General features: G+C 41.0%; 1 protein-coding gene across 10 annotated transcripts in view; it reads right to left on the bottom strand.

The window, feature by feature from the left end:
* Nucleotides 1-27,857, bottom strand: part of TEAD1 (TEA domain transcription factor 1) — a 217,219-nt gene that overhangs the window by 39,198 nt on the left and 150,164 nt on the right. For 9 of the 10 annotated variants that reach the window (XM_042858920.2, XM_005290798.5, XM_042858922.2 and 6 more), the window contains 4 exons: nt 14,987-15,121; nt 14,739-14,785; nt 13,491-13,552; nt 11,361-11,485 (listed from right to left, as the gene is read on the bottom strand). In XM_042858920.2, coding sequence (XP_042714854.1) covers nt 11,361-11,485; nt 13,491-13,552; nt 14,739-14,785; nt 14,987-15,121 — 369 coding nt within the window. Of the gene's footprint in view, nt 1-11,360; nt 11,486-13,490; nt 13,553-14,738; nt 14,786-14,986; nt 15,122-16,283; nt 16,408-27,857 lie in introns of those variants that run through there. The other variant, XM_065592232.1, reaches the window with a different exon arrangement.

The raw sequence follows: 27,857 nt of genomic DNA, 5'->3' as shown, positions 1-27,857 counted from the left end.
CAATACAACAAGAGTCTGCGTGCTACTGTCATCTGTATTGTCTTGGCTCTGCTGCACTGCCTTATCTGTAAATCTGACACCCTTTAATTTCCTACTGATGTGAGAAAATAGCTCACCCTGCCAAGAATTCCCTTTATTTCTAATAAAATTTTAGTGACTAAAATGTTCATTCCCATAGATTTAGCTTTCCACGGAAAGGGATCAAGACAGAGTTGGCCTAGCAATATTTTAACACAGCACTGGGAGCTGGCAGTACTGCCTTTTGTTAAGGTTGCCTAGCACTTCCCATTCTAAGAACCTGGTTTCCATTGCTTATAACTTTTTCAAACTAACTATTTGGGCTGAAATTTTTGATGTTGGGTGTCTGGTCAGGATGAATTGTTCTGGAAAATTTCACACGAAACTGGTCAGCCATTGCTGATAATAGGACTAAGGAAAAATACAGTGTTTTGCCCAGGTTAAAAATATCCCCCCAACTTTCTTTGGAGAAGCTCTAGCACCGCCATGCTTTAAAGCAGGGACTTGAAATTTGGCAAAGGGTGGCCTTTGTGTTAAGCACATGCCCTTTGCCATTCCAGTGAAAATCTGCCCAAATTTGACCAAGTTACAAATCTCTGAAAAAAATGCAGTTTGCACATGCTCAGTAGAGACTTCTTAGATTTTTAGCAGATGAGCAAGACTTTCCCTGACACTCCAGCTCTGGGCTGCTCGGGCAATGCCAGGTTAGGGTCTGGGCACCTGAACTGAGAGCAGGGAGCCTCTCTCTCCTTTGCGGTCATTGGCTCCTCTCCTGGCAGGGGGAGGAGAGATTTGCCTGTTTTGAAAGCAAAGGGGGTGAGAGCCAGATCTGCAGGGTGGACAAGAACAGGAAGCCTGGGGGTCGGACAGAAACTAGAAATGAGTGGGATAAAGAGTAGGAACCAGTTAGTGGGATTGGGTGGGGGCTGGAGGCCTGACTAGGAAACAGGGTAGAGGGGAGAACTGGGACTGGCTAGAGACAGGGCCTGGGACAAAGAGGCAGGGGAGCACGGAGATTAGATGGGGAGCTGGGGAGGGAGATTGTGATTGAGAGCTAGTGGAGACTGGGAAGGTGGATAGGGTGGGGGGTGACTGGAGGCCAGGGTAGGGGAGAGAGAGGGAGACAGACAGACAGACAGACTGAATGAGGAACTGGGGGTGGCAGAGAAATTTGGATTGGCTGGGCAAGGAGACAGAGAATGAAAAGCTGGGGGAAATGGAATGACTGTGCAAGGAGATTGGGACTGTGATGGGGAGTTAGGAGGGATGAAACTAGAACTTGCTAGGCATGGAGATTGTGGAATGAAGACAGAGACTGGCTATATGAGGACAATGGGACTGGGGCCTAGTACCAGGGTTAGAGAAGAGACAGGACACGGAGGAGGTGAGGGACAGAAGGGGTCATGTTTTGTGAGAACAGGAAGAAGAGTCTGTGCAGACTAGATCACATTCCCCTCCAGAGCCTGGAATAACCCCAAGATCCCTGATCCACTATTCCTCTGCCTCCTCTAGTGCTGGTCCACAAAAAAGATGACAACCTACTATTGCTACCAATTATTCCCGTAGCTCAAATGACAGAGATCTGTGGATTTAAAGGTTCCAAGTGCACTGAAGAACCATGAGGTTAAGACGACGGCACCTGATGGAATTTCTGTTATTTCAGGTTTGCTTTTTAAAAAAACTAGGGAATTACACACAAAAAAACCTCCTTAAATTAAAAGAACATTATTAAATTTGCGAAGTCAAACAACTGCAATTTAAGAAACAAGCTAGATCGTACAGCTGTGTTTGGCAGGCTTAGTGCATGATATAGTGCTCCCGGCTGGCTACCGAGGTACAATTTATATGCATTTACCCCCATACTGATACACTCCCCAATTCACTTCTTGACCATTAGTGAGAATCAACAAGGGTTCATTGTGATTTTACATCTCTAAAACCCACTTCCATTATTTGCAATGCTCTCTTAGGAGTTTTTGAAATAAAAGCTCTCTGCTGATTCCACTTTCCACTTGTCAACCGTCGTCCCCTATGCATCTAATAAAGTTAAAATTAATATAGCTATTTTTACTCCCTGGGTTTTGCACAAGCACCAATAACGATCTCAGCAGAGCTCTGGGAGCAGTGATTGCTCACTAATTGTGACTGCAGAGCCAGCAGGGGGAGCCAACAAAATTGACTTTTTGGTGAGTTCTGCAAAAAAAATTGTGATTATTATTTTATTTTGAAAATTTTAAGCAACAGTGACAGATTTTGAACAAGAATGATGTGGATGATCTTTCAACACCTGGTCACACTAACTTTAAGGAAGGCCAACTTTGGAGAATTAGTTACTGCCAAATGTCCTTTACTTATTGCCACCAATATTTGCATACTGGACTACTAATTTTAGGCACCTATGGTCGCAATCCTGCCACAGGAACTATGCAGGTAGACGCCCTACACTTGCACAGGTCCCCCTTGAAGCTAATGGGGCTCCATGCAGCCACAGGGGGCTGGATTATATCAATATAGTCAGGATTATATCAATACTAAACGAATGGGAACTGTCAGCTCTGAGCACCTCTGAAAAAAACAGGGCACTTTAATTTAGGTGTCTAAATATAGACACCCAAGTTTGAAAATTTTACAGAGTATGACATATGTTCATTCCACAGTGCGGAGGCATAATCACTATACACGTCAACAGAAGTGAACTCCACATTTTTGTGTACTTAATTCAACTTTATATTAAAATAACCTTGAATCTAGAATCCACCACATTAAATTAATTCTTTTAAAAATATGGATCCATCTAAATTTAAGTTTAGTTGCTCTTCTTTTTATGTAAGAAGGAGGCTAGACAAGGGGTTTCGTATAACCAAAATGTTGACATCTTTGACATGCTGCCTATCAAGAGTACAAGAGGATAAACTTCTAAACACAGCTTAAGATGTGTTGATAATATAACATAAGAAAACGCCTGAGCCTCTGTTACATTTTACACAGTTAAAATGGAGAGAATTTTTAAAATGTAATTTTTTTTCCCATCAGCTGAGGTGGTTTGGTTAATTTTTTATATTTTATTGCATTTGCACAATGAGACCAGGCTAGCAGTTTCACTTTTATGATCCATTTCTAGTCAGCTTCACTTTGTGGCGCTCCTTCACAATGCTCTCTGGACTCACAATACTGCAGGGTAATGTTTAAATGCAAAAGCCTTGTTTAAAGAAAACAAAGCCAGAAATAGAAAATAAGGAACATTTCCATTAAGATTATATTTCCCCACCACCATTTCTTTTTAAAACAAATTCTGAATTTTGGACCTAATGCTATTATCCCACATTATGGGTAGGTGGGTTAATTTGGAAAATTTGCTCTTCAGCATGTAGCTGTAAGGAATTTTAGACGTAAAGCTGTTTCAAGTGCTGGAGGTTGCTGTGAAAGCAGTAGTCACAATTGAATGCTCAGAAGAGAGGGAAGAAACAAGTTTTTTTGGAGGTAGACTGACTAACAGATACTTAATCAGATCAGTTTGGGTTGCAACTGGAGAATCAGACAGGTAAAATATATTTAGGAGAAGGTCTACTATATTGAAATTATAATAATTTAACTTTGAGTCTTTGCATTTTAGAAACACCTGTATGGAAGACAATAGTTTCGGTTCTCTCTAATCTGACTGAGGATTCAACTACTACGTGTTAGAGAACACATTTACTTGGTTTAACCATGAATAGAAATTTGTTCTGAACTTCCCAGGAACTCTTATAGTGAAATCACAAAACACCTAAGTAAAGAAATCTTAGACTGACAGTGACAGACTGGTGAGGTTCCAAATATACAGAGTTGGAATACAATTAAGGAGAAGTACTTTTTCTCTTACAAAGTGACCGGTGTTTGAAGACTTGAGGTGAAATTCTATAGTTTGTTTGTAAGTACAAAGGACCACCGAACTAATAAACGACCAGAGAATTTGAAAGAAAATGCAGCAGGAATTTGGCACGTGTATGTTTAGTTGTTTTTCACATTAAAGAGGGAGTCATTTTACTCATCCGGAGCTGTAGAGTCAATATTCAGAGATGCTGCAAGTGTGGCATCCTACATCCTACCTTGCAATTTCCAAAAATACCAAAAGTTAAAGTGAGGCTAATTACTTCCATTCTATAATTTTAGGAAGGTTTTTGCTATTTAACATTTCACCTTTAAATGGAATAATTCTGTGATTAGGAAAAAGAGTCCTCCAAGGGACAGGATTTTATGGAGCAGGTTTGAAATCCGCTAGAATACTGACTGATAGTTACAGGCTCTTGTACTTTTACACATTCATTACCAATAGAAGGGCGCCAGAAATCTTTAATGCCCCAATCCTGCAATGAGTTCTGTGTGGATACACCTTTAAAATCCCAGAGAGCCGCACTGAAGTCAAGGGGATGCTGCTCAGGCAAATAAGGCCTAAATAAGTAATTATTTATGTGAGGGTTTCTGTTTTCTGCTAATAAATGTTGCCAATCCATTTGGTTAAAAATAGTACTTCATTTTATTTACTGTGAAATGTTACTGGTAAAAAGGTACTGAAAGACTATTTCAGGGGTGGCCAAACCACCCCACGCCTTCCCTCGCCCATTCTCCACCTACCAGACTGGGGTTGGGAGGAGCTCAGACCTCTCCTTTGCAGCAGAGTGGTAGGGTAGGGGCTCCTGCCCAGTGGGGAGGAGGATCTCGGGGCTTCAGCCACATGGATCGTGCCTGCCGGGGCTCGGGGCTTTAACAGGAGCAGGGTTGAAGCCCCCAGCCCCACAGGTGCATCCCGTGGGGCAGAAGCCTCAAACCCCAGCAGGTGTGCCCTGGCTCTCGAACTTCTGAAGATTGTCATATATGGTGCAGAGGGTCAGTAAGTTTGGACACCCTTGGACTATTTCAAGGATAGAGTAAATTGTTACATGATTCTGGTTTAAAAGCTTCTGCAGATTCTTGTTTAAAAACTTACATATATCCATTTATTAGGTCAGAAGAGGAACAAAGGAGTACAACAACCTAAAACTTCATGGCTTAAAATGTACATAACTATTGTGCATTTCTTGTTTGTAAATTATTTCTATATTAGGGAAAAAATGAACACTGATTTCCATACTAGCAGATTCCCATAGCAGAGACAAAGAGCCACAACTATAGACACAATCAGAAAGTTGTGAAGCAAAGCTAAATGAGATCAGGGTGTAGGTCTAGCATCTCATCTCTAGGGGTGGCTTTGGAGTTTGTTGGAAAATTCTCTGTCACTTAAAAAACAAAATCAGAAGTGCCTAAGATAAATCTAGACTAAGTTTGATCAGTTATATTTCTTGCAAAATCCAAAGAGTTCTCGGGTCATTATGTTGCCACTGCAGAGTGCTCCCTAAAATATGTATTTTTAGTGCTTTGTTCATTCTCCTTTTCAATGTTCTGAGCAAGGAAGCTTCCACTTTTGCTCTGAGAGACTGTTCATAGTCTTTGGACTATTCTGCATGCCATTATTTACAGTAGGATCCAGATAATCCAACCATATTAATAGTAAACTATCAGCCACCCTCAAAACTGCAAGTAACGAAGTGGGAGCTCTCACGTATTCCCTGTGAGAATAGGACAAATTTAGTGAAGCTTCAGGAACAGTCGGATGAGCAAAGAAGCACAGCACAAACCCCTTTTATTACATAGAGCCTGCCCTCTCTGGCTGGCTTTGCGGTTCCTCGCCAACCTCCTGTGGATGGCTCTTCACCCTTCTCCTCTGCTGATTAGAAGAGCTGAACCTCCTAACATTCTGCTGACAGGCCGATCAGCCAGCTGTGGCTTGTGCTCAGCCAATCTGCCCCGCTCTCCCCTCACTGCTCCTGTCATTCTCCTACACAACTTCTCCCAGGTCGCTTGATGCTCCCGCTCTTCTCCCTTCAACTCACCTCTTCGGCTCCCTTCTATCTCCTCTCCTTTCAGCCTTCTACCACTACTCCACCTCACAGATTTTTGTCCTATTGCTCCTACCCACTTGCCTTCTGAACCCTCTCCCATTGCCACTGACTCCCTGCCCAACACACAAATGGTTGAGCATTCAAACTCTGGTATGAAGGGTTAACGTTTGAATAGGGTTGACATGTAAGGAAATTGCCACCGTGGGACTAAAGAATGATATGAGTTTGGGTTCATAACTGACAAATTTACTTTTTTCGTGCCTTATTTTTGTACCATACAAATACCGAAGCAGCTGTGTTGTTGTTGTTGTTTTTTTTTTTAAAGAAAGATTCAAGTAGTTTCATAATACTGGTACTCTAGTTAACCATTCATGTCAATGTAATGCATTGAAAACGTGGGATCTCCTAGCAGTGCACTCCCAATCAGAGGCAAATGCTTGTGGGGATCTCACCCCTACATGGCAGGAACTCTAGAAGATATTAGGCTACTCCAAAGAGGGCTTTGTGGTATTTATCCAGGCTTTCTTCACCACTGTTTTTCAATTCAAGTCTCTAACTTTTCTCTGCAATACAAGTGTATGTGTTACATTCCCCAGAGAGTCTGCACCTGCCTGGAAAATGAGAGCTCAGAGGCCTCTGCTGAGCCTTAGTCTCACATGTACTGTACTAGTGCAATGGGTTGCATGCTGAGCTACTGCATGTAAAAATAATACTTAGGACATGACTTTTTGATACCCACAGTTGCCAAAGCAGTATGTTTTGACCATTAGTAGTCGATTATGTTGCAAATCTATTCACTTCACTCAGCTGGTTTCATATTATTAATTCCAGTGGTGTGACTGCAGAGCACATATAATCTGGCAAAAACATATTTGGTTAAAGCCGTTCTATTCCTCAGAGGGAGGACAAAGTTTACTTAGTCAGTGAACTGCTCTATTATTCATTTTTTGAAACCGTAAGATGGCCTAGGGATACAAATGCTGTACGCTGTATAAAACAGACATGTTTTCCAAACTTTGATACATATCTATTAAACTAAATGTTACACATTAATGTAGAATAATAATAATTCCATTATGAAAACGATATAAAGAGGATGTTTCAATGACATGGTTTTAACCATTCGGAAGTTAGGAAAGAAAATTCATTTATTTAACTCTGCCACCCTCAGGATGCTGTTTTTAGTTACACAATCACATACTATTTTCCAAACATACGTTTTCCCTACAACTTGGGGAGACATGTGCAACATCTTCTATTTCTGTGTAACATTCTGTGTACACCAGAGCACATAAATCACTAATATACTAGGTATACAGTGAATAAGCCAAGGACTTCTATGCTGTACATCTTACAAGGCCGCATGAAGACAAAACCTACATGATGGCATACTTCTTTATTAGGAACTTCTTAAGAGGAGGCTTTCTTGAGAACCTCCATAAATACTTGCAAAACAATTAGGTCAATAAGTGTCATATTCTGACCTTATTTTCTCCACACACTGGCTCGCATTTCTGGGCATGGTGTGGCTGTTGGAGGGATAGGTTTACCCCTCTGTCATGCACAGACCATTGTCTCCTTTGATTTGCAATGTCAGGGAAATAGAACTGGTTTGCTGGTGTGCCTTTGAAGATTGATGGAACTAAAGAGTTATCAAGCAGTCCTGAGAGATAAGACTGCCCTGACAGATCACTCTATGGGTTGGTAGCACTTCACGGTAAATTTTGGCCTCTGCTAGGGATACAGTAGTCCCTATTGACACCATTAACCATGAGATTTTGTTGGTTCATTTGAAAACTCTAGAAAGGGTGGCTGGAGCTGCTCTGGAGTGGCCCTGCTCCTATCTCACTAAGAGAGCCCAAAGGACAGCTGTGAGCAATCGTCCTCTGTGCCAAAGGTTCTCTTGCGTGGGTGTTGCAGGGATCTACACTGACACCTTTCCCGTACAGCGTGAATATGAAGCCCCTGGAAGGACTGATGAAGAGACCATGTCTGCACTGCATTCAGTATGACACCCCGCTCTATGACTCTATCACATCTGAGCCAGCCAGAACAGTGGAGCAAATTACCCGTTTAGATGGAACTGGGGCTTGAATGAGAGTCTTCTTTCTGTGAGTCTGTCTATGTGAAGCTGACATAAAGTTGGTGGGTTCAGGGAAACGGCTGGAAACATTGGCTGCACTGCTGTCAGCACCCTTCATTGAGGAAGTGTGACTGCCATTTGCAAAACAGGCTTGCAAGTTGGGAGTGGTGTTGGATCTTGGATGCCCGGTAGCTGCTGCAGCCAATAGAGTTGCAGAAGCTGAAGCTAGTACAGAACGCTGCATCCCACTTATACATTGGGAGCAGGAGCACTTTATAATCAGTGCTCTGTGATCTGCACTGGGGCTCCCATTAAGTTTCCAGATGGAATTCTACATAATTTGGTTTTAATCTACAAAACCCTAGATGATTAGGGACCTTGTTACCTGAGAGTCCACTTTTCTCCTCATGACATACAGCCACCAATGAGATCAGCAGAGGCACTTGGGTGGACGCTCCCTTGATATAAAAGACAGGAAGCTGCTGACAGTACGTTGTCTGAGAAGGGTCAATGACTTTGGAACTCATTTTCACCCTGGTGTTCCAGAGCCTGGATTTGTGCATGCTGCCAGGGGCATCTCTTTTCCCAGGCTCTTGAGGAAGGGAGTAAGTTGTTATATTTATGGGCAGTCCTCTTGAATGTTTTTAAATTATGGTATACGTGCTCAGAGCACAGGATGGGGGGGTCTACAGATATTCTATCTCTAAACATTTAAGAAAAATAAAACATTCAGCGTAAATATACTGCGGGAGTAATTCCACTGAGTTCATAGTCTCTAAGGTCAGAAGGGATCACTGTGATAATCTGTGCTGACCTCTTATATAACACAGGCCCGAGGGATTCCCTGAAGTAATTCCTATTTGAATTAGAGCATCTTTTAGAAAAACATCCCTTCTTGATTTTAAAACTGCCAATGATAGAAAATCCACCACAACCCTTAGTAAGTTGTTCTAATGGTTAATTATCCTCACTGTGAACAATTTGCACCGTATTTCTAGTGTAAATTTGTCTAGTTTCAACTTCAGCCACTGGATCTTGTTATATCTTTGTCTGCTAGATGGAAGAGGCCATTATAAAATATTTGTTCCCCACGTAGACACTTATAAACTGTGATCTGGTCACCCCTTAACCTTCCTTTGTTAAGCTAAATAGATTGAGCTCCTTGAGTCTGCCATTTTAAAGCATGGTTACTATTCCTGTAATCATTCTCATGGCTCTTCCCCGAACTCTCTCCAATTTATTAACATACTCCTTAAATTGTGGACACCAGAACTGAACACAGTACTCGAGGTGCAGCTACACCAATGCTAAATATAGGACTCCCTACTCCTACTCAGATTCCCCTGTTGATACATCCAAGGATCGCATTACAGCCCTCCTGGCCACAGCGTCACACTGGGAGCTCACGTAACTCCAGAATCTTTTTCAGAGTCACTGGCTCCCAGGATAGAGTCCCCCATCCTGTAAGTACAGCCTATGTCATTTGTTCCTAGATGTATACAGTTGGCCACATTAAAACACATATTGTTTGCTTGCGCCCAGCTTACCCTGCAACCCAGATTGCTCTGTATCAGTGACCGGTCCTCTTCGTTATTTACCATTCCCTCTCAAGGAAGTGATTCTTGATTTACACTGGGGAAAAGGAGCTCAGAGTCTGACCCCAAGAGTGTATTAAAGCCACTGCATTAGGCAAGAACGTAGAAACGAGGGTGCCACTTTTGTTCCAAACGAATAATGGAATTGATGGAAAGCATAACCAGAGGAATAAAAAACCAATAGGATAAATATACAAAAGTTAGTGGAGTTACTCTGGATATAGACAGGTGTAACTGAGAGCAGAACTGTCCCTATCTCTAAACACAGACATTCCAGTTAAACCAGCATGCCCAAATAGAATAGTTAGCAACCCAACATATGGCCATATATTTTAATATCTCACTGCTGAAATATATTTCACTTTTTAGTTTAATGTTTCTCTGTTTTAAGGATTCCTTTGATGTATGGTTGCTGTACTATGTCTCTGATCTCCATTATGCAGTGTAAACACTCCCTTGATAACATCACCTAGCTATAGCCCATAAATTCTATGGTTTCAGGAACAGAATTATAAACACCACATGACAGCTCACTCTACTGCAAGCTACTGTATTTTACCAGCAATTTGAAGAAGAAAGGACTGTCTATACCACATGCTCATGAGACTATTTGCTTTTCTGCAATAATCTCAATAAAAATTTTCAGTTCAACAACATGTTTTTCCACTGAAAACTGACACAAGCTCTTTTGATTCATGGTGTTTTGTGACATGCAGGAGGAGAGTTAAGCTGATACGTTTTCATGGCAAAGACAAAACACAGTGATTAATAATAGGAGCTACTTCATCAAATGAGCTCACTAATGGTTGGATTAAATAAGAAATATTACACCCAGCTCCATGGACTTGCCTGAGATTTTGCAGTGCAGAATCTAGATATTTTTTAAATATTGAATTTGGCATTGAGAAACGGACTGAAGTCAAAGCAAGCATCACATTTAGATCTTTAAATAGGTAAGTTGTACAAACTACTCAACTATTCTTGCTCTATTCATTGGAGCAGAAATTTAAACAAGTTTAAAATCAAATTAGGTTAGGAAGGTTTACTCTCAGCAAAAACTTCTTGTCCAAATATCTGTTCCTTAAAAAATATAAACTAGGTGGCTCAGTGGAATGATACACTCCTGGAGACTCAAACTGAAAGCAACAGGAGTGATTATGCTCTGTTCTTGGTAGCTAGAGAAATTTTTGCCCAAATCTCAAAAGCCTGGGTTTAGCAAAGCACCTAAGGACATGCTAAATTGTAAGCATGTCCTTAAATTATGTCCCTGTTCCAGAAACAACTTAAGCACAAGCTTATCTCTAAGTATGTGCTTAAAACCCATTGATTTCAACAGGAATTAAACACATGCTTAAGTACTTTGCTGAACTGTGGCCCAAAACACCATGCAATTTTGTATAACTGGACGATTGGGTCAGCAAGTCATTAAGATTGGACCAGCGATGAGGCACACTGACATAGCTATGTAGTGCCGCTTGCGGTGAAGCTGAAAGGAGGCAAACATAACACAGCCTCTCACTTTCATTAGCAATAGCTTCTATAAAAAAGAGTTGAAAAGGAAAAAATAATCAAAGTAATATTACAGTGCATTGATCGATGTCTATCAGCCTTGAGAAATACTGCCTCAAAGTGACATCAGTGCCAACAGTGGAAAGCACGCGGGAAGAGACTAGAAATGGGTAGATACAACTAAGAAGAGCAGAGAACTATTTAAGTTTACTGGGCATTTCTTTGGATAACACCTACTGATTCTGGGTCTCTCTGTTGTTCAAGAAAAGCTGAGAATTCCACCAGTCTGAGTTTGGTTGTACCAATGGATCGACCCTGCCAAGCGGGAACTGAGGGTGCTGGAGCTGATGCAGGCTCAAACCCTGAAATACAAAGTATCATTGTTATGTACAACTCAATCAATTTCTCAACTTCCATTTTCTATATTAAATTTAACGAGGAGCCATAGGGCTCTTCTTAATTCAGATTTTAAAAAAATACTAAATCAACATGGATTTATTATTTGTGAAAGGTAAACAACATGGAAAGATGGGGATTCAACCTACTGACCGTAGTATCAATGTGGTTGCTCAAACTAAGGATGGTGTGAAACAAAAGTGGAGCTTCCTTGATTTATTTGGCTAGCGTGTCACTATATAATCTTTGCTTAAACGATATAATTAATTATTGTACACTTTACACAGCATTACAACTGACATTTCACTAGCAGCATGGTCATTCGTAGGCAGCATGGTCTAATGGGAGTCAGGAGATCTGGGTTCTATTCCTGGCTCACCACTGACCTGCTGTGTGACCTTGGGCTTTCCTCTCCTGTTCCTCCTCCCACTCTTGTCTATTTACAGTGTAAGCTCTTCAAGGCAGGGCTCTTCTATGTGTTTGTGCAGAGCCTAGCACAGGGGGGCCTTTAAGCACTACTGCAATACAAATAATAATAAATAATTAATGTAGGGAGATGAATCGTAACTTAAAGTGAGAATAAAGGGTCAGTGACTTGACCCATTATGAGGAAGCATGTCTACCACCAGAACTGATTCACCACAATTAAAACTGTAACTGTTCTCTTGCTTCAAATTGTGGAAAGTCACAAAAGGAGAAAGAACAAAGAAGGAGTGGAGCAACTGACCTGGGGAGACAAGACACCACAGAAGGTAAGGCAAAGATAATCCCCCAAGATTTGAAAATCAAGAAGATATTTCTGAAGTGGGTTCAGAGAGATGGACAACAAGCTAGTGAAGGTAAAAGAGGACTCAGGTAACATGTTTCTACTCCCTGGAATGGGAATCTGACTGTAATTCTTCTGCACCTCAAAATTAGATAGCGGAGATTTAGGAACCCTATATAAAAAAGGGAATTGCAACAGTCAAATATGAATATGGATTTCAGTAATGCTGAAAATTCTGGCAGTGTTCTAACAGTGGCAAGAAACAGATTCCAAAAGGAGATGTGAAAGACTAAAAGTTGAAGATGACTCATAATTTCTGGCTTCGGGAGCAACATTACATAATTTAGGAAAAACGAGAAGAGAGTGAGATATGCAAGACCACAAAGGAAAGTTTTTACTCAGAAAGACGGCTAGCGTCTTTCAAGTAATCTGTAGTAGGAAATTATAATGTAGAGAAGAATGGATAGAATCGAGAACAGCCAATAAATGAGAAATAAAGGGATGAGGAAGTTTGTTGAGGGACACAGTTTGTTGTCATTTGCATAGAAATAATGCCCATTATTGGAACTAGCAATGAAATGCACATGAAATGACAAATAGGGGGAAAGGTCACAGACACAGTTTTGCGCAATCATAGCCTCTTTTGCTCCGATGTATAAGGCTTCTACCAGACTAAGGAGTAGCTAGCAGAGGAGAGTGCTGGTGGCACTGGCTTCTAAACTGAGATGCTCTGGAAGAAGAAAAAGATCAATACTGGTAGTGACATGTTTTATACTTTGTAGGACTGAATATAAATTATTTTGGTATAATTTTAGCTCTGATTTTAAGTAAATGCAATTTACTTTGCATGAGTGAGGGAAGCAAGATTTAGCCCTTAAATTGCAATATGCAACCCATCACCCATTCTGTTCTTCACAAGTCATTTTCTTGCATCATATGAAATACCAGCAGATGATATACTTTAGTGCCACAAAAACTGCTGGCATGTGTGACAGTGCTGGGATTAGGAGTCCCGTTTTCCTATCTAAGCAGTGACTTTTCTTCATAATTAATCGATTGCTTGTCCACTGATGTCTGGAAGGGACATATGAGACTCTGGACACAGATTAGTGGGCTCTGTGGGGCTCAGAAACAAACACAACACACTCATTACTTTTCCTTATGCAATTCAGCTCTGTTTAAAGGAAGCTAGAAAATGAAGTTACCTGAAATGGGAGCTGTGACTGTTGGCTGAATAGGATAGGCCTGCTGAACGAATGGCTTTACACTGGAATAAATAGTTACACAAAATCACATACTATACAATTCACAGTTCATTCAGTTCGTTATATAGCACAAGGAAATACATTGTTAATAATCTTTATGCACACAGATGTCTCTTTCCTAGTAGGCATATTTAAAAAATAGTCAACAAATAGGTTATGAAGCAAGAAGGGGTTATCCCAAATGTAAAACAGAGCCTGATTCACAAGTTATGGGGCTTGACAGTGTTCACTTAGGTCAGTGGTTCTCAATCTATTTGCCATTGTGGGCTGCAGATGCAGCTCTCTGTGTGTTATGTGGACCGCATCCACATAATATATATATATACCTGTAATGTAACCATAATATACCTGTATGGCCCTGAGGATGTCACATGGGCCACATGTGTGCTGACTGGGCTGCAAGTTGGTTGAGAACCACTGACTCAGGTAGTAGGGAAGAATAATTCCCTCCACTGCAGAAATTACTGGATAACAGTAACAGAGGTGCTTCTGTTAGATGATCATAACGGTTGCTTCTGGCCTTCTGTGAATCCAAACCCCACTGAATCCAACGGAAAGACTCCCACTGATTTCAACGAGCTTTGGATAAGGCCTATAATGAGAGCTGGGAGGAGGTATTCCACAGATCACACTTTCCTGTAGGGCTGGGGCTGAATACGTCAGGTTTACAAGTCTCTTCTCTACATGAAGTTGTTGTTACCAAGATGCCATGCAGCTTCAAACCCCACTGAACGGGGCTAGGCCTTTCATCTAGTTGTGGCTCACGTGAAGTGGTCATTCCCTGCCCTACAGAAAAATAGATGTCTGAGCTATCTTCCCCTACACCTCCCTTCATGTCCTGTATATATTAAAATGAGTGAGGTAAGATTTGTGTTGGAAACACACATATACATACACACAACACTATCATATACTTGTTTTATAGTGCAATTCTATACCTGAGGGGGATGGGGGTGGAGAGAGGATTATTGTCCACAGTTAATATTCAGCTTCTGTCTTATGGAGTGTTATCACTTGTAATGTTTTAACAGGAGCCATACGAGCTATTGTGACTGAAAAGGTTCATATAATTGTCTAATCTTCTATTTTCATCTTGCTAAGTATTTGCCTGAATAATATCCTCTGGCAGCGAATTCCACTGACTAGTTATATACTGCATATAAAAGCATTCTTATTTTTCAGACTTACTCTTGTGAGGATCCCGGCTGCCCTGTTTGTATCATTCCTGGCCAAAACTAGAGGGGATGGGGAGAAAAACAACTTTGTAATTGCCTTCTTTATAGAATAATTTCATACGTTTATACACAAAATTACTTATTCATTTTGCAAACACAGATGTAAGTACAATTTGCGCATAAATCCATTGATTTAGCCTTTATTTCCTACTGATCGTTGTTAGGAAATAAACTTTTTATTGGCATCAGTTAACAACTTACCCCAGGTGCACCAGGAAATGTAGGACGGGGAATTCCTGGCAGGCCCAACTTGTTGTGTATAGCAGTAGCTGATACTATCTGAGCGGATGACATTGCTGCCATGTGCTGAAGTGCCTTGTCCTTTGCAGTCTGATCCTTTAACATGACAATTACATGGATTCTTAAAACATTTGGCACAGCAAATCCTATTAAATAAGTGCAGCTACAAGCACGTAAGCCAAACTTAAAAGGCCACAGAAAACAAAAAATAGAAAACCATGCAGAAAAATATAGCATGAAGGCTAAAATACACTCGAACTTCCTCAAAGCAAAAAGCTCCTCTCAGAGATGCATGGCAGAGCCGAACTCTATCAGTCTGCTCTCCTGACATGCAGGGAACTCTGGAAGAGCAGATTGTTCCCCAAGTTCTGCAAATCGGATCCACATAGGCAGATCCCTTTGCAAATGCAGTGCTTCCCTGACTTCGTCTAAGCTGTCTTCAATAGAGGTCTCCCTGTATGGCTCTGGTTGCAGGACTGGGACTTATGAGAGTTGAGCTCGACCATGTGGATCTGAGAGAATTTGCCCTTAATGAAAATTTTTAAGGAGAACACAGAATTACAGTCACTTGTGAACAGGGCATTATTTCTCTTCATGTTTACAGATAGACAAACATTTCAAATTCTGGTATCCAATATACATATATATATATATATATATATATATATTTAAATCATCACAGAAACAAGGAAACACATTCGATAACTTCCAATTTGAGAAATTTCCGTTAATAATTTACAGTGCTTCCAAAAGAACAACAAAAAAACGTGCTTTCAAGCACAGAGACCTTGCTTTTTTAAAAAAACTGTTTGATTATAGATTTAGGTAAGTTTAAAAAAAACTGTTTGATTATAGATTTAGGTAAGTGGATGTATTAGGACAATAAAAATAGGCACACAGTAAATTTTGTTACTCTATGGCCAGATCCTGGTTCCTCATTTGTAAATATTGTATCAATAAATGCTAATGTTTAGGTCCACGACTTACAGTGAAGGAACACAAGCAATAATAGGCAAGTTCATTTTTACAAGCAAAGTAGCAAGCATGCTGGTAAGGGATGCATGCTTTTATATATGGTACATGAATGTGCATATATGTTCCCTCTAAAGCTTATATGTAGTAGTATTATAGGTGAGCAGTTTTTCCTTTGAATAGCTCCTTTAGAAACAGCACAGGCTGAGAATACAGTAAAAGCTAGCCAAAAAATCTGCCAAGCACAGCTAATGTACATAATACTTGGTTTAGTTAAAATACTTACCATGCTTGTTACCTGGATACAATAACAAACAGTTTGTTAAAATGCTTGTGTATAACAGAAGATTTTTAGTAAAGTGCTTCACAGTGTAATAAGAGACAAAGGAAGAGCTGTTTGCCCAATAGTACATACAAGGTATAAACAAATACATAATTTTCACCAAGGGACTAATTCATCAAAAGATAATAAAAGTAAAAACACTCGGGGAACTAAGCTCTTCTCCACAGCAGACCTTGGGTGACGGGTACTGGCCCTTCAGCATGTTTCCATGGCCTTGGTGGGATCCTATGAAAGCTCCTCTGCTGGATGGAGCTCTGTATATTTTGGCCTCTGCTGGTTTATAAGGTACCTGACGGCAGGTGGAGCAGGGGAGTCTCAGCAACATTCTCCCTTCCACACCCTGCAGGTTTATAGGCAGAAATCCAATCAAATGCTTCTTGAAGCAGCATTAACACCTGTGGACCCATACATAACTGCTCCTGCACAGCCACAGGGGAAGCAGCTGAGAGCAACAGGGTTCCCGTAAAAGCCAATCTGACAGGGAGAAAAGGACAGTGGAGCGGCTGTGTAGGGGACACAGGGACTCTCAGGCTCCTGAGGTCTCAGGAGATCTGCTGATTCAAAAGGCTGACTCCACTAACAGTCCTGCACATTGAGAAAGAATCTTCTGACTGAAAACTCTAGTAAAAATATAATATGGCCCTCAGACAACATGTGTGGTATCCTTGATTTCTGACTTGGTGAATTTAGATTTAGGGCCTAAACCTGAAGCCTTTACTCAGGCAAAACCACCACTGAAATTCTGAAATTAGTTGGTTTGAAAGAACCAACAATTTCCTGCACAGCCTCCTCTCTAGGTATGATATATCCAGTGCCTTCACATAAACAATGCAGCCAATTCATGGACTTAATTCCCAAATATACATTGCTCTGCTGTTACACCTCTACCCTGACATAATGCGACCCAATATAACACGAATTCGGATATAATGCTGTAAAGCAGCGCTCGGGGGAGGGAGGGTGCTGCGCGCTCCGGCGGATCAAATAGGGTGACCAGACAGCAAATGTGAAAAATCGAGACGGGGGTGGGGGGTAATAGGAGCCTATATAAGAAAAAGACCCAAAAATCGGGACTGTCCCTATAAAATCGGGACATCTGGTCACCCTAGGATCAAAGCAAGTTCAATATAACGCGGTTTCACCTATAACGTGGTAAGATTTTTTGGCTCCCGAGGACAGCATTATATCGGGGTAGAAGTGTATATGGAATTTACTCCTCTGTGAATCTAAACTCTACTGGGGGTTAAATATTCAAATGCTCTGTTTGGGATATAAATGCCTATCTGGGCATTGCTCAAGCCCACAATGAATTATGCTCTTACAGACAACCCCAAAAAAAAAAAGCTTTAAAGATTTCTATTTTCCTACAGGAGTCGCACTTCAGAGGAGCAAGTCCAGAAATAGCACCTGTGATTTGCCTTGGAGATAGCTACCCTTTACTAATGATACGTCTGACACTCGTGAGTTGCAGGAGCTGTCATAGGAGCTGTGCAATGGGGAGAAGATTTGTTTAAGTTATCGTGGGGGACGAGAATGGGTAATTCTAAAAAAATCTGATTGTGAAGAGCTAAGTGTGTATATATATACACACACACACACACGAATAATAGAATGTACTGTTGCTATGTGCCTTTAAACACTCTGCATTTCATCCCAGAGGCGCATGCCTTTCTGTAGTAGCAATGCATTTCAGTCTCTTTGACTGGTTTTTGAATTCTGCAAGGCTGGACGAAGACAAGATCAGCACAGGCAATGCAAGAATAGCCCCGAGGGCAAATGTCTCACCAAGTTATAAAGGTCTATATAAGTTCTTTAACTGGTTTCAATGGAGCCATACAAATAAACATTAGCTGAGAGTCTGACCCTAGTTTAGGATTCTGAGTCTCTGGTCTGGTAAAGTTTTTTAGTTGGTCAAAAAGGAAGTTTTTTCAGAGTTAAAAAATTGCCTGGCTTAACTTCTCTTTCATTTCAAAATCAAATACAAGTAGACAAGAGGCTCCGATTTCCATTGGTCCCGAGCACACATAACTCTAGCGGAAGTCAGTGAGAGCTGCAGCTGATTGACACCTGTAAAACTGGGCCCAAGAAACTAGTCTTCCAAAAAACTGGAATAAATCTCTATTTTAAGGTTAATTTTTTACTTGGATCAGAAAATGAAGCACTGGCCATATTTACCTTAGGAACATAAGAATGGCCGTACTGGGTCAGACCAAAGGTCCATCTAGCCCAGTATCCTGTCTACCGACAGTGGCCAATGCCAGGTGCCCCAGAGGGAGTGAACCCAACAGGCAATGATCAAGTGATCTCTCTCCTGCCACCCATCTCCACCCTCTGACAAACAGAGGCTAGGGACACCATTCCTTACCCATCCTGGTTAATATCCATTAACGGACTTAACCTCCATGAATTTATCCAGTTCTCTTTTAAACGCTGTTATAGTCCTAGCCTTCACAACCTCCTCAGGCAAGGAGTTCCACAAGTTGACTGTGCACTTTGTGAAGAACTTCCTTTTATTTGTTTTAAACCTGCTGCCCATTAATTTCATTTGGTGGTCCCTAGATCTTGTATTATGGGAACAAGTAAATAACTTTCCCTTATTTACTTTCTCTACATCACTCATGACTTTATATATCTCTAACATATCCCCCCTTAGTCTCTTTTCCAAGCTGAAAAGTCCTAGCCTCTTTAATCTCTCCTCATATGGGACCCGTTCCAAACCCCTAATCATTTTAGTTGCCCTTTTCTGAACTTTTTCTAATGCCAGTATATCTTTTTTGAGATGAGGAGACCACATCTGTACGCAGTATTCAAGATGTGGGTGTACCATGGATTTATACAAGGGCAATAAGATACTCTCCGTCTTATTTTCTATCCCCTTTTTAATGATTCCTAACATCCTGTTTGCTTTTCTGACTGCCGCTGCACACTGTGTGGACATCTTCAGCGATCTATCCAGAATGACTCCAAGATCTTTTTCCTGATTCGTTGTAGCTAAATTAGCCCACATCATATTGTATGTATAGTTGGGGTTATTTCTTCCAATATGCATTACTTTACATTTATCCACATTAAATTTCATTTGCCATTTTGTTGCCCAAAAGCTTAGTTTTGTGAGATCTTTTTGAAGCTCTTCACAGTCTGCTTTGGTCTTAACTATCTTGAGCGGTTTAGTATCATCTGCAAACTTTGCCACCTCACTTTTTACCCTTTTCTCCAGATCATTTATGAATAAGTTGAATAGGATTGGTCCTAGGACTGACCCTTGGGGAACACCACTAGTTACCCCTCTCCATTCTGAGAATTTACCATTTATTCCTACCCTTTGTTCCCTGTCTTTTAACCAGTTATCAGTCCATGAAAGCACCTTCCCTCTTATCCCATGACAACTTAATTTACGTAAGAGCCTTTGGTGAGGGACCTTGTCAAAGGCTTTCTGGAAATCTAAGTACACTATGTCCACTGGATCCCCCTTGTCCACATGTTTGTTGACCCCTTCAAAGAACTCCAATAGATTAGTAAGACACGATTTCCCTTTACAGAAACCATGTTGACTTTTGCCCAATAATTTATGTTCTTCTATGTGTCTGACAATTTTATTCTTTACTATTGTTTCAACTAATTTGCCCGGTACTGACATTAGACTTACTGGTCTGTAATTGCCGGGATCACCTCTAGAGCCTTTTAAAATATTGGCGTTACATTAGCTATCTTCCAGTCATTGGGTACAGAAGCCGTTTTAAAGGACAGGTTACAAACCATAGTTAATAGTTCCACAACTTCACATTTGAGTTCTTTCAGAACTCTTGGGTGAATGCCATCTGATCCCGGTGACTTGTTACTGTTAAGTTTATCAATTAATTCCAAAATCTCCTCTAGCAACACTTCAATCTGTGACAATTCCTCCAATTTGTCACCTACAAAAGCCAGCTCAGGTTTGGGAATCTCCCTAACATCCTCAGCCGTGAAGACTGAAGCAAAGAATCCATTTAGTTTCTCCGCAATGACTTTATCGTCTTTAAGTGCTCCTTTTGTATCTCAATCGTCCAGGGGCCCCACTGGATGTTTAGCAGGCTTCCTGCTTCTGATGTACTTAAAAACATTTTGTTATTACCTTTTGAGTTTTTGCCTAGCCGCTCTTCAAACTCCTCTCTGGCTTTTCTTATTAAATTTTTACACTTAATTAAGCAGTGTTTATGTTCCTTTCTATTTACCTCACTAGGATTTGACTTCCACTTTTTAAAAGATGCCTTTTTATCTCTCACTGCGTCTTTTACATGGCTGTTAAGCCACGGTGGCTCTTTTTTAGTTCTTCTGCTGTGTTTTTTAATTTGGGGTATACATTTAAGTTGGGCCTCTATTATGGTGTCTTTGAAAAGCGTCCATGCAGCTTGCAGGGATTTCACTTTAGTCACTGTACCTTTTAATTTCTGTTTAACTATCCCCCTCATTTTTGCATAGTTCCCCTTTCTGAAATTAAATGCCACAGTGTTGGGCTGTTGAGGTGTTCTTCCCACCACAGGGATATTAAATGTTATTACTATTTCCAAGTGGTCCTGTTATAGCTACCTCTTGGACCAGCTCCTGCACTCCACTCAGAACTAAATCGAGAGTTGCCTCTCCCCTTGTGGGTTCCCGTACCAGCTGCTCCAAGAAGCAGTCATTTAAAGTACCGAGAAATTTTGTCTCTGCATTTCATCCTGAGGTGACATGTTCCCAGTCAATATTGGGATAATTGAAATCCCCCACTATTATTGAGTTCTTAATTTTGATAGCCTCTCTAATTTCCCTTAGCATTTCATCGTCACTATCACTGTCCTGGTCAGGTGGTCGATAATAGATGCCTAATGTTATATTCTTATTAGAGCATGAAATTACTAACCATAGAGATTCTATGAAACATGTGGATTCACTTAAGATTTTTACTTCCATTTGATTCTATATTTTCTTTCACATATATTGCCACCCTCACCCCCCGCACGACCTGTTCTGTCCTTCCGATATATTTTGTACCCCGGAATGATTGTGTCCCATTGGTTGTCCTCAGTCCATCAGGTTTCTGTGATGCCTATTATATCAATATCGTCCTTTAACACGAGACACTCTAGTTCACCCATCTTATTATTTAGACTTCTAGCATTTATATACAAGCACTTTAAAAAATTGTCACAGTTTATTTGTCTGCCCTTTTCTGATGTGTCCGATTCATTTTTATGTGAATGTTTCTCATCTGATCTGGCCCCTAGATTATCCTCTTCCATCCTCTCCTCCTGACTAAAACCTAGAGAATCTCTATTTTAGCTCACTTAAAAATAAATAAAAAATTGCAACAGCATGTATAGCCACATCAATGGCTAACCAATACAACAGTGATCACTTTGTCCATCAATGAAATGCAGACATTTCTGGGGTGAAACACAATAACTGATTAATAATACATAGCAACAGTCAGAACAGTTTAGGCAGAAAGTGAAGAATACTATATCCAATTAAAATAGCAGGGGGAATTTAGGCAGGCAGATTACAGTAATTACCCAAATTGGAATTTGGCCAGGACACATGGCCTACTCTAACAGAGAATGCCATGGGATCTTTAATGACCACAAGGCGTCAGGACCTTGATTTTACATCTCATCAAAGACAGAGTGCCTCAGTTATCAATTTGGAATAGCCCTACTGAAGTCAATGAAGTTACAAATATTTACACTGGGGAAATGAGAGTAGGATTTGGACCAGAATATCCAGCAGCACAATTTCCTTCAGTTCTGAGATATTGGTTCAGTGTAGACTCAGAAGAAGAGGTTCCCTACAGCATTATTAACATTCATTCTTGTAGCAGCTTAAGGTATTTCTTGGATGAGTCCCATCTGGTACTGACCTGCCCTGACCCTACTTAATTTATGAGCTCTGATGGGATTACTGCTGCCCAAGAATGACACTGAAGTAAATCATGGATTTCATTTTTAAAAATCCTCTCTTCTTTTTCTCCCATTACCAATTTCTTGTATTTTGTGATGTATAGTTAGAAGCACTAGACTAGATTTAGAGCTCAGTCATACCAGTAAAAATCCGGAATTCTATTGAAATCACTAGATTTTCCAATGAGCTTGGTCTTGAATTGGTCTTGCAATTTTTAGCTTACTGTCTCCAATTTGCAGTTATAAGCCTTTTGAAAGATTTTGTGTGCTTGGGTGTCTGTGTGTGTGTGTGTGTGCACACACACACATGGACAAGGGATAAATTGTCAGAATCTAACAAATTGATTATACAACTTTTAATGAATCAGATCCCTGGTGTTTATGTTATACACATAATTTTGGAATGTGGATCACTGTCACATTAGCAGAGAACAATTCTCTAGAATCATCCATTTTACATCCAAATTACAAATTTAAATACATTAAAAGAAACATAGGGTAAAACAAGTTTTACATAATCAGCACATTAGGATTTTTGCTTGACTTTCTTTTAATCCAACATAAACAGCAGAATAATCAATCAGTTTACTGTAGTTCTACTAAAAGAAAAAGGATCTGTTATCCTAGAATGATAAATGGGGCTTTCAATACCACATTGATTAGATGGATTTGAAAAAATATCTAAGACATAAGAAAATTAAGGGCAACAAAAGATCATGTGAATTCAAAAAGCCTTAAAACCTATCAAATGATTTTTTAAGACAAAACTTTTCTTGTAGGAGAAAAATATGATGTGGTGAAGAAGAAACGGCAATTTGCTCACAAAATGGATTTTACAGTATAGCATAAGACACTGACATAAAATAGTTTCCTAATAAGTAATTTTGCAGATGTTATTTCTGCTCATATATTGTATTGATTCAAATAACCTTTGCAATTATTAGCTGTAGCTCCAAAAAGATAAACAAATCGTGAAACTATACAATTGTTCTGGACAAAAGATAGAGAGCACTTGAATGTTTCTAGCCCTGCTCTCCAATTTGCTTATTATTAGAGAAGACAGTAGTAAATACAAAAGCTGGCTATTTCAGCCAGGCAATAGCTAATGCCAAGAAGAGAATGCGCATTCAAAGCTGTCCCAACTTGCTGCCTAATGAGTAGCAATTAATCCATCTTATTGTATTTCAAAATGCTGAAGACTCCATTCACATCAAAGGGAATTTTTCAAGGCTTTTATCATTGTTCATTTAAAAAGTATAGTGCTATCTTTAGCATTCTATAATTGTCAACAATATTTTTTTATCCCTCAATGTGGAATGTAGAATAATGGATTTTAAAACATATAATACGTGTGAACTGTAGGCATTTTAATGTTTCTTATTTGCTTCTCTTTTACTTAATCTTATACTATGAAAGAATATCTAAAATCAAAGTCAAAGATGGGAGTGGATTCTGGTGTATGGACTTTTTTGTGAATTCTGTATCCTTGCTCTTTATTTAGGCAAAACTCCCACTGGCTTCAATAGTAGTTTTTTTTTTTAATGTGGAGTAAGGATTCAGTTCACCATTAGTACGGAGAAGGGAACATCACTCTGCCACCCTCTCTTGCCTCTTCTCCACGAGGCTTCCATAACCTTAGAAACATTTTAAAGATGTGGGGGGGAGGTTAAGATCCCTAAAAAAACCTGCAATATTTGAAATCCTGGCCTAAAGGAAATAAGATGCATTACCCTTTCTGGCGAGATCTGTGGGACACTCCAGATTGGTGTATTTGAGATGTAGTAACAACGTTTACAGGTAAAAAATTTCCTGCGCGCTAAGATCCACCAATCCAGAGTGATTGTTGGCATTGTGCCTGGTAAATTATTATAAAGACAACTATACTGCACCCTCAAAAATACTTTCCATTGAGGCTTTCCTCTCACTATTCAGGAAGAGGATGCTGGCAAACAGCATTTACAAGGAGTGGGTAAGAAATATTATCTGTCAGGTAAGCGTCAACAATATGCCAGCCAATTCCTAGAGTAACCATAGCTTTGCGATCTTTTCATCCAGTCCTAGGATACTGACAGAGGATGAACAGCTAATTGGCTGCCTTACATTCCTTAGCAGGAGTGCCAAGTACTCTCTCTCTCTCTCTCACTGGCTAGATTCAGGCAAAGGCTAGGTAGGTAGAATGATCTCTTGGTTTAAATTAGGCATCTTGGTAACAAAATTTAGGAACTAAGGTCACTGGGACATCTCCCAGAAGTCCAACACAACGGTTGTACGCAAAAAAAATTATTAGCTGTGAGTGGGCCAGAGCCAAGACCACCACTACAGAGTTCTATAGGCCTGAAGCTCTGGATCTTAGATCTCTACTACAGACCACCAAATTAGGAAGAGGAGGTGTATGAGATATTTCTAAAACAAATAACAGAAATATCCAAAACACAAGACCTGGTAATAATGGGGAACTTTAACTAATAATATGGCAAAACAGAACTTTTTGTTCCAGAAAGTGGAGAAAGTAACCGGGGGACAGTTACTTTAGACTTAATTCTCACCAACAGGGATGAAATGGTAGCGAATCTGAAGGTGGAAGGCAATTGGGGTGAAAGTCATCACGAAACAACAGATTTCATGATTCTAAGCAAAGGAAGGAGTGAGAGCAGCAGAATAAGGACAATGGACTTCAATAAAGCAGACTTTAACAAATTCAGTGTACTGGTAGGTAAGGTCCCGTGGGAAGAAAAATCTAAGGGAAAAAGAAGTTAAGGAGAACTGGCAATTTCTCAAGAAGACAATATTAAAGGCATAACTATAAACTATACCAACGTGAAGGAAAGGTAGGAAGAATAGTAAGAGGCCAAAATGGCTCCATCTGGAGCTCGTTAATGACCTGAAAATCAAAAAGGAATCCTACAAAAAATGGACGAATTGCTATGGAGACGTACAGAAGAATAGCACAAGCATGCAGGAACAAAATCGGAAAAGCTAAGGCACTAAATGAGCAAGGGACATAAAGGGAATAAGAATACATTAGGAGCAAGAGAAATAGGAAGGAAAGTGTGGGTCCCTCTGCTTAATGGGGAAGGAAAGCTAATAACTGATGACATCAAGAAAGCTGAGGTGTTTGATGTCTATTTGCTTCAGTCCTCACTAAAAAGATTAATGGTGACCAGATACACAACACAATTAATATTAACAAATAAGGGAAAGGAATGCAAGCTAAAATAGGGAAAGAACAAGTTTGTAGGGAGCCAGGGTGGCTGCCCTCTGAACCTGAGGGTAAAGGGCCTTTCCCTCAGCCTGAGTGGGCGGGGCCAGCCCAAGCTCGCTCCACCCCCCCACCCCGGAAGGGGAGGGGTGGAACCGGAAGTATAAAGGGCGGGGCCCTTAGCTCAGTTAGAGAAGCACCAGGGAGGGAGGCAGACGCAGACCGCAGGCTGCTCCCTTCAGACCCTGCTGCCACGCCAGGGGAGGCCCTGGACCAGTGGAGACCTCACCTGGAGGACGGACTGGGGCTGCCAGGACTGCCCGCGGCCGAGTACCCAGAGGAACTGGAGGAGCCGGAGGGGGAGCTGGAGCCGCCAGCAGCCGAGTACCCAGAGGAGCTGGAGGAGCCTGAGCCTGAGGGGGAGCTGGAGCTGCCAACAGCGGACTACCCCGACGCACCGGCGGGACCAGAGGGATTCGGACGAGCAATCGGGTAGGAAGTAGCCCAGGGACAGAGCTGCACAGTGGTGAGTCTGTATTGCGGAAGGACCCCGCTGATCCAGTGGCGGGACCCTCGTCCTGCCACTGTCAGGGCCCTGGGCTGGAACGCAGTGGTGTAGGGTGGGCCTGCGTTCCCCTACCCGGCCGAGCCACGCCGGGACCTTCGCTGGCGCTCCCCTGCCTGAGGGGCGCGCTACTGACCTTTGCCGGCGCTCCCCTGCCTGAGGGGCACGCTACAGACTCTGGCTGGCGGCCGCCCCGCCTCTAATTCCCCGCTGACGGAGGCGTGACCCAGGCCGGCCAGTGACCTCGTAGCTCCCCACCGCCCCCTAGCGGGTAGGTGGGCCAACGCCGATCACAAAGTTAAAGAATATTTATATAAGTTGGATGTAGTCAAGTCAGCAGGGCCTGCTGAAATTCATTCTAGGGTACTTAATGAATTAGCAAAAGCAATCTTGGAACAGTTAGCAATTATCTCTGAGAACTCCTGGAAGATGGGTGAGGTCCAAAAGACTGAAGACGGGCAAACCTGGTACCTATTTTTAGAAAGGGGAAAAATGAGAACCCAGGTAATTACAGACCTGTCAACTAACTTTGATACCTGGAAAGATACTAGAACAAATTATTAAACAATCAGTTTGCAAACATCTGGAAGACAATAGGGTTATGAGGAATAGCCAGCATGGATTTGCCAAGAACAAATCATGCCAAACCAATCTATTTTCTTTCTTTTACAGGGTTACTGGCCTAAAGAATGATATGGGGAAGCTGTGGACATATGTCTTTATTTTATGATTTGATATATCTTGACACAGTCCCACATGACATTCTCATAAGCAAACTAAGGAAATGTGGTCTAGATACAATTACTAAAAAGTGAGTACATAACTGGTTGAAAGCCCGTATTCAAAGAGTAGTTATTCATGGTTTGCTGTCAGACTGGGAGGGCATATCTTGTAGGGTCCCACAGGGGTCAATCCTGGGTCTGAAATACTATTCAATATTTTCATTAATGACTTGTATAATGGAGTAGAGAGTATGCCTATAAAATTTGCAGATGACACCAAGCTGGGAAGGGTTACAAGCACTTTGGAGGACAGGATTAGAATTCAAAATGACCTTGACAAATTGGACATTGATCCGAATTCATCAAGATGAAATTCAATAAAGACCAGTGCAATATACTGGGATGCTCTAGGTTTACTGGGTTCTGCCACAACACAGAAGGCTGGACTTGATGACTTCTTGAGATCCCTTCCAGCCCTACATTTCTATGATTCTATTTTCCAGTTGTCATTTCAGCCCAAAATGCCTATAGGAATAGCAACAAAGCAACTGCACAGCTGCTCCTCAACATGCTACCAGATTTTTGCAAGGGAATTTTGTAAGTGGAAGCATGTTTAGGGAATAATCTTGTGGCAAGTCAAGAGAAAAGGAGACCTAGGAGACTAAGGCCATCAAACATCTCTGGCTGAACTGGTAATTATGGACAGACAGAAAGGATATTTGAATTCTTTCCAAAAGCAAAAAGATTTCCCCCTCACACTACAGTTGAGGAACGTGATGCTTAGACACAGGTTGTCTTAAATGTCAGTTGATTGCCTGAACACTACCCATAGAACATTATATAAAAGTTATCTTTGGCCTTTGCTCAGTGCTGGACCACTTGATTCGCCAATAGGTAGCACAGCTGGATAATACAGGTGTGAGATACAGGATAACTGCATTCCCTTGTTACGCCAGATGCTCTGACACTGGTTGTTTTTCATGTGCTGGCTAATACTAACCCCAAAGATGATTTTACACGTGATGATCTGGTTATAGCAAAATACAAGTAACTGGTCTTTACTGTAGCATGGACAATGAAATGTAAAATCAGGGATGCCAAGAAGTATCCAATCCT

Source organism: Chrysemys picta, chromosome 4 (assembly GCF_011386835.1).
Source record: "Chrysemys picta bellii isolate R12L10 chromosome 4, ASM1138683v2, whole genome shotgun sequence".
NCBI lineage: Eukaryota > Metazoa > Chordata > Testudines > Emydidae > Chrysemys > Chrysemys picta.
This window is presented reverse-complemented; position numbering and strand designations above follow the sequence as displayed.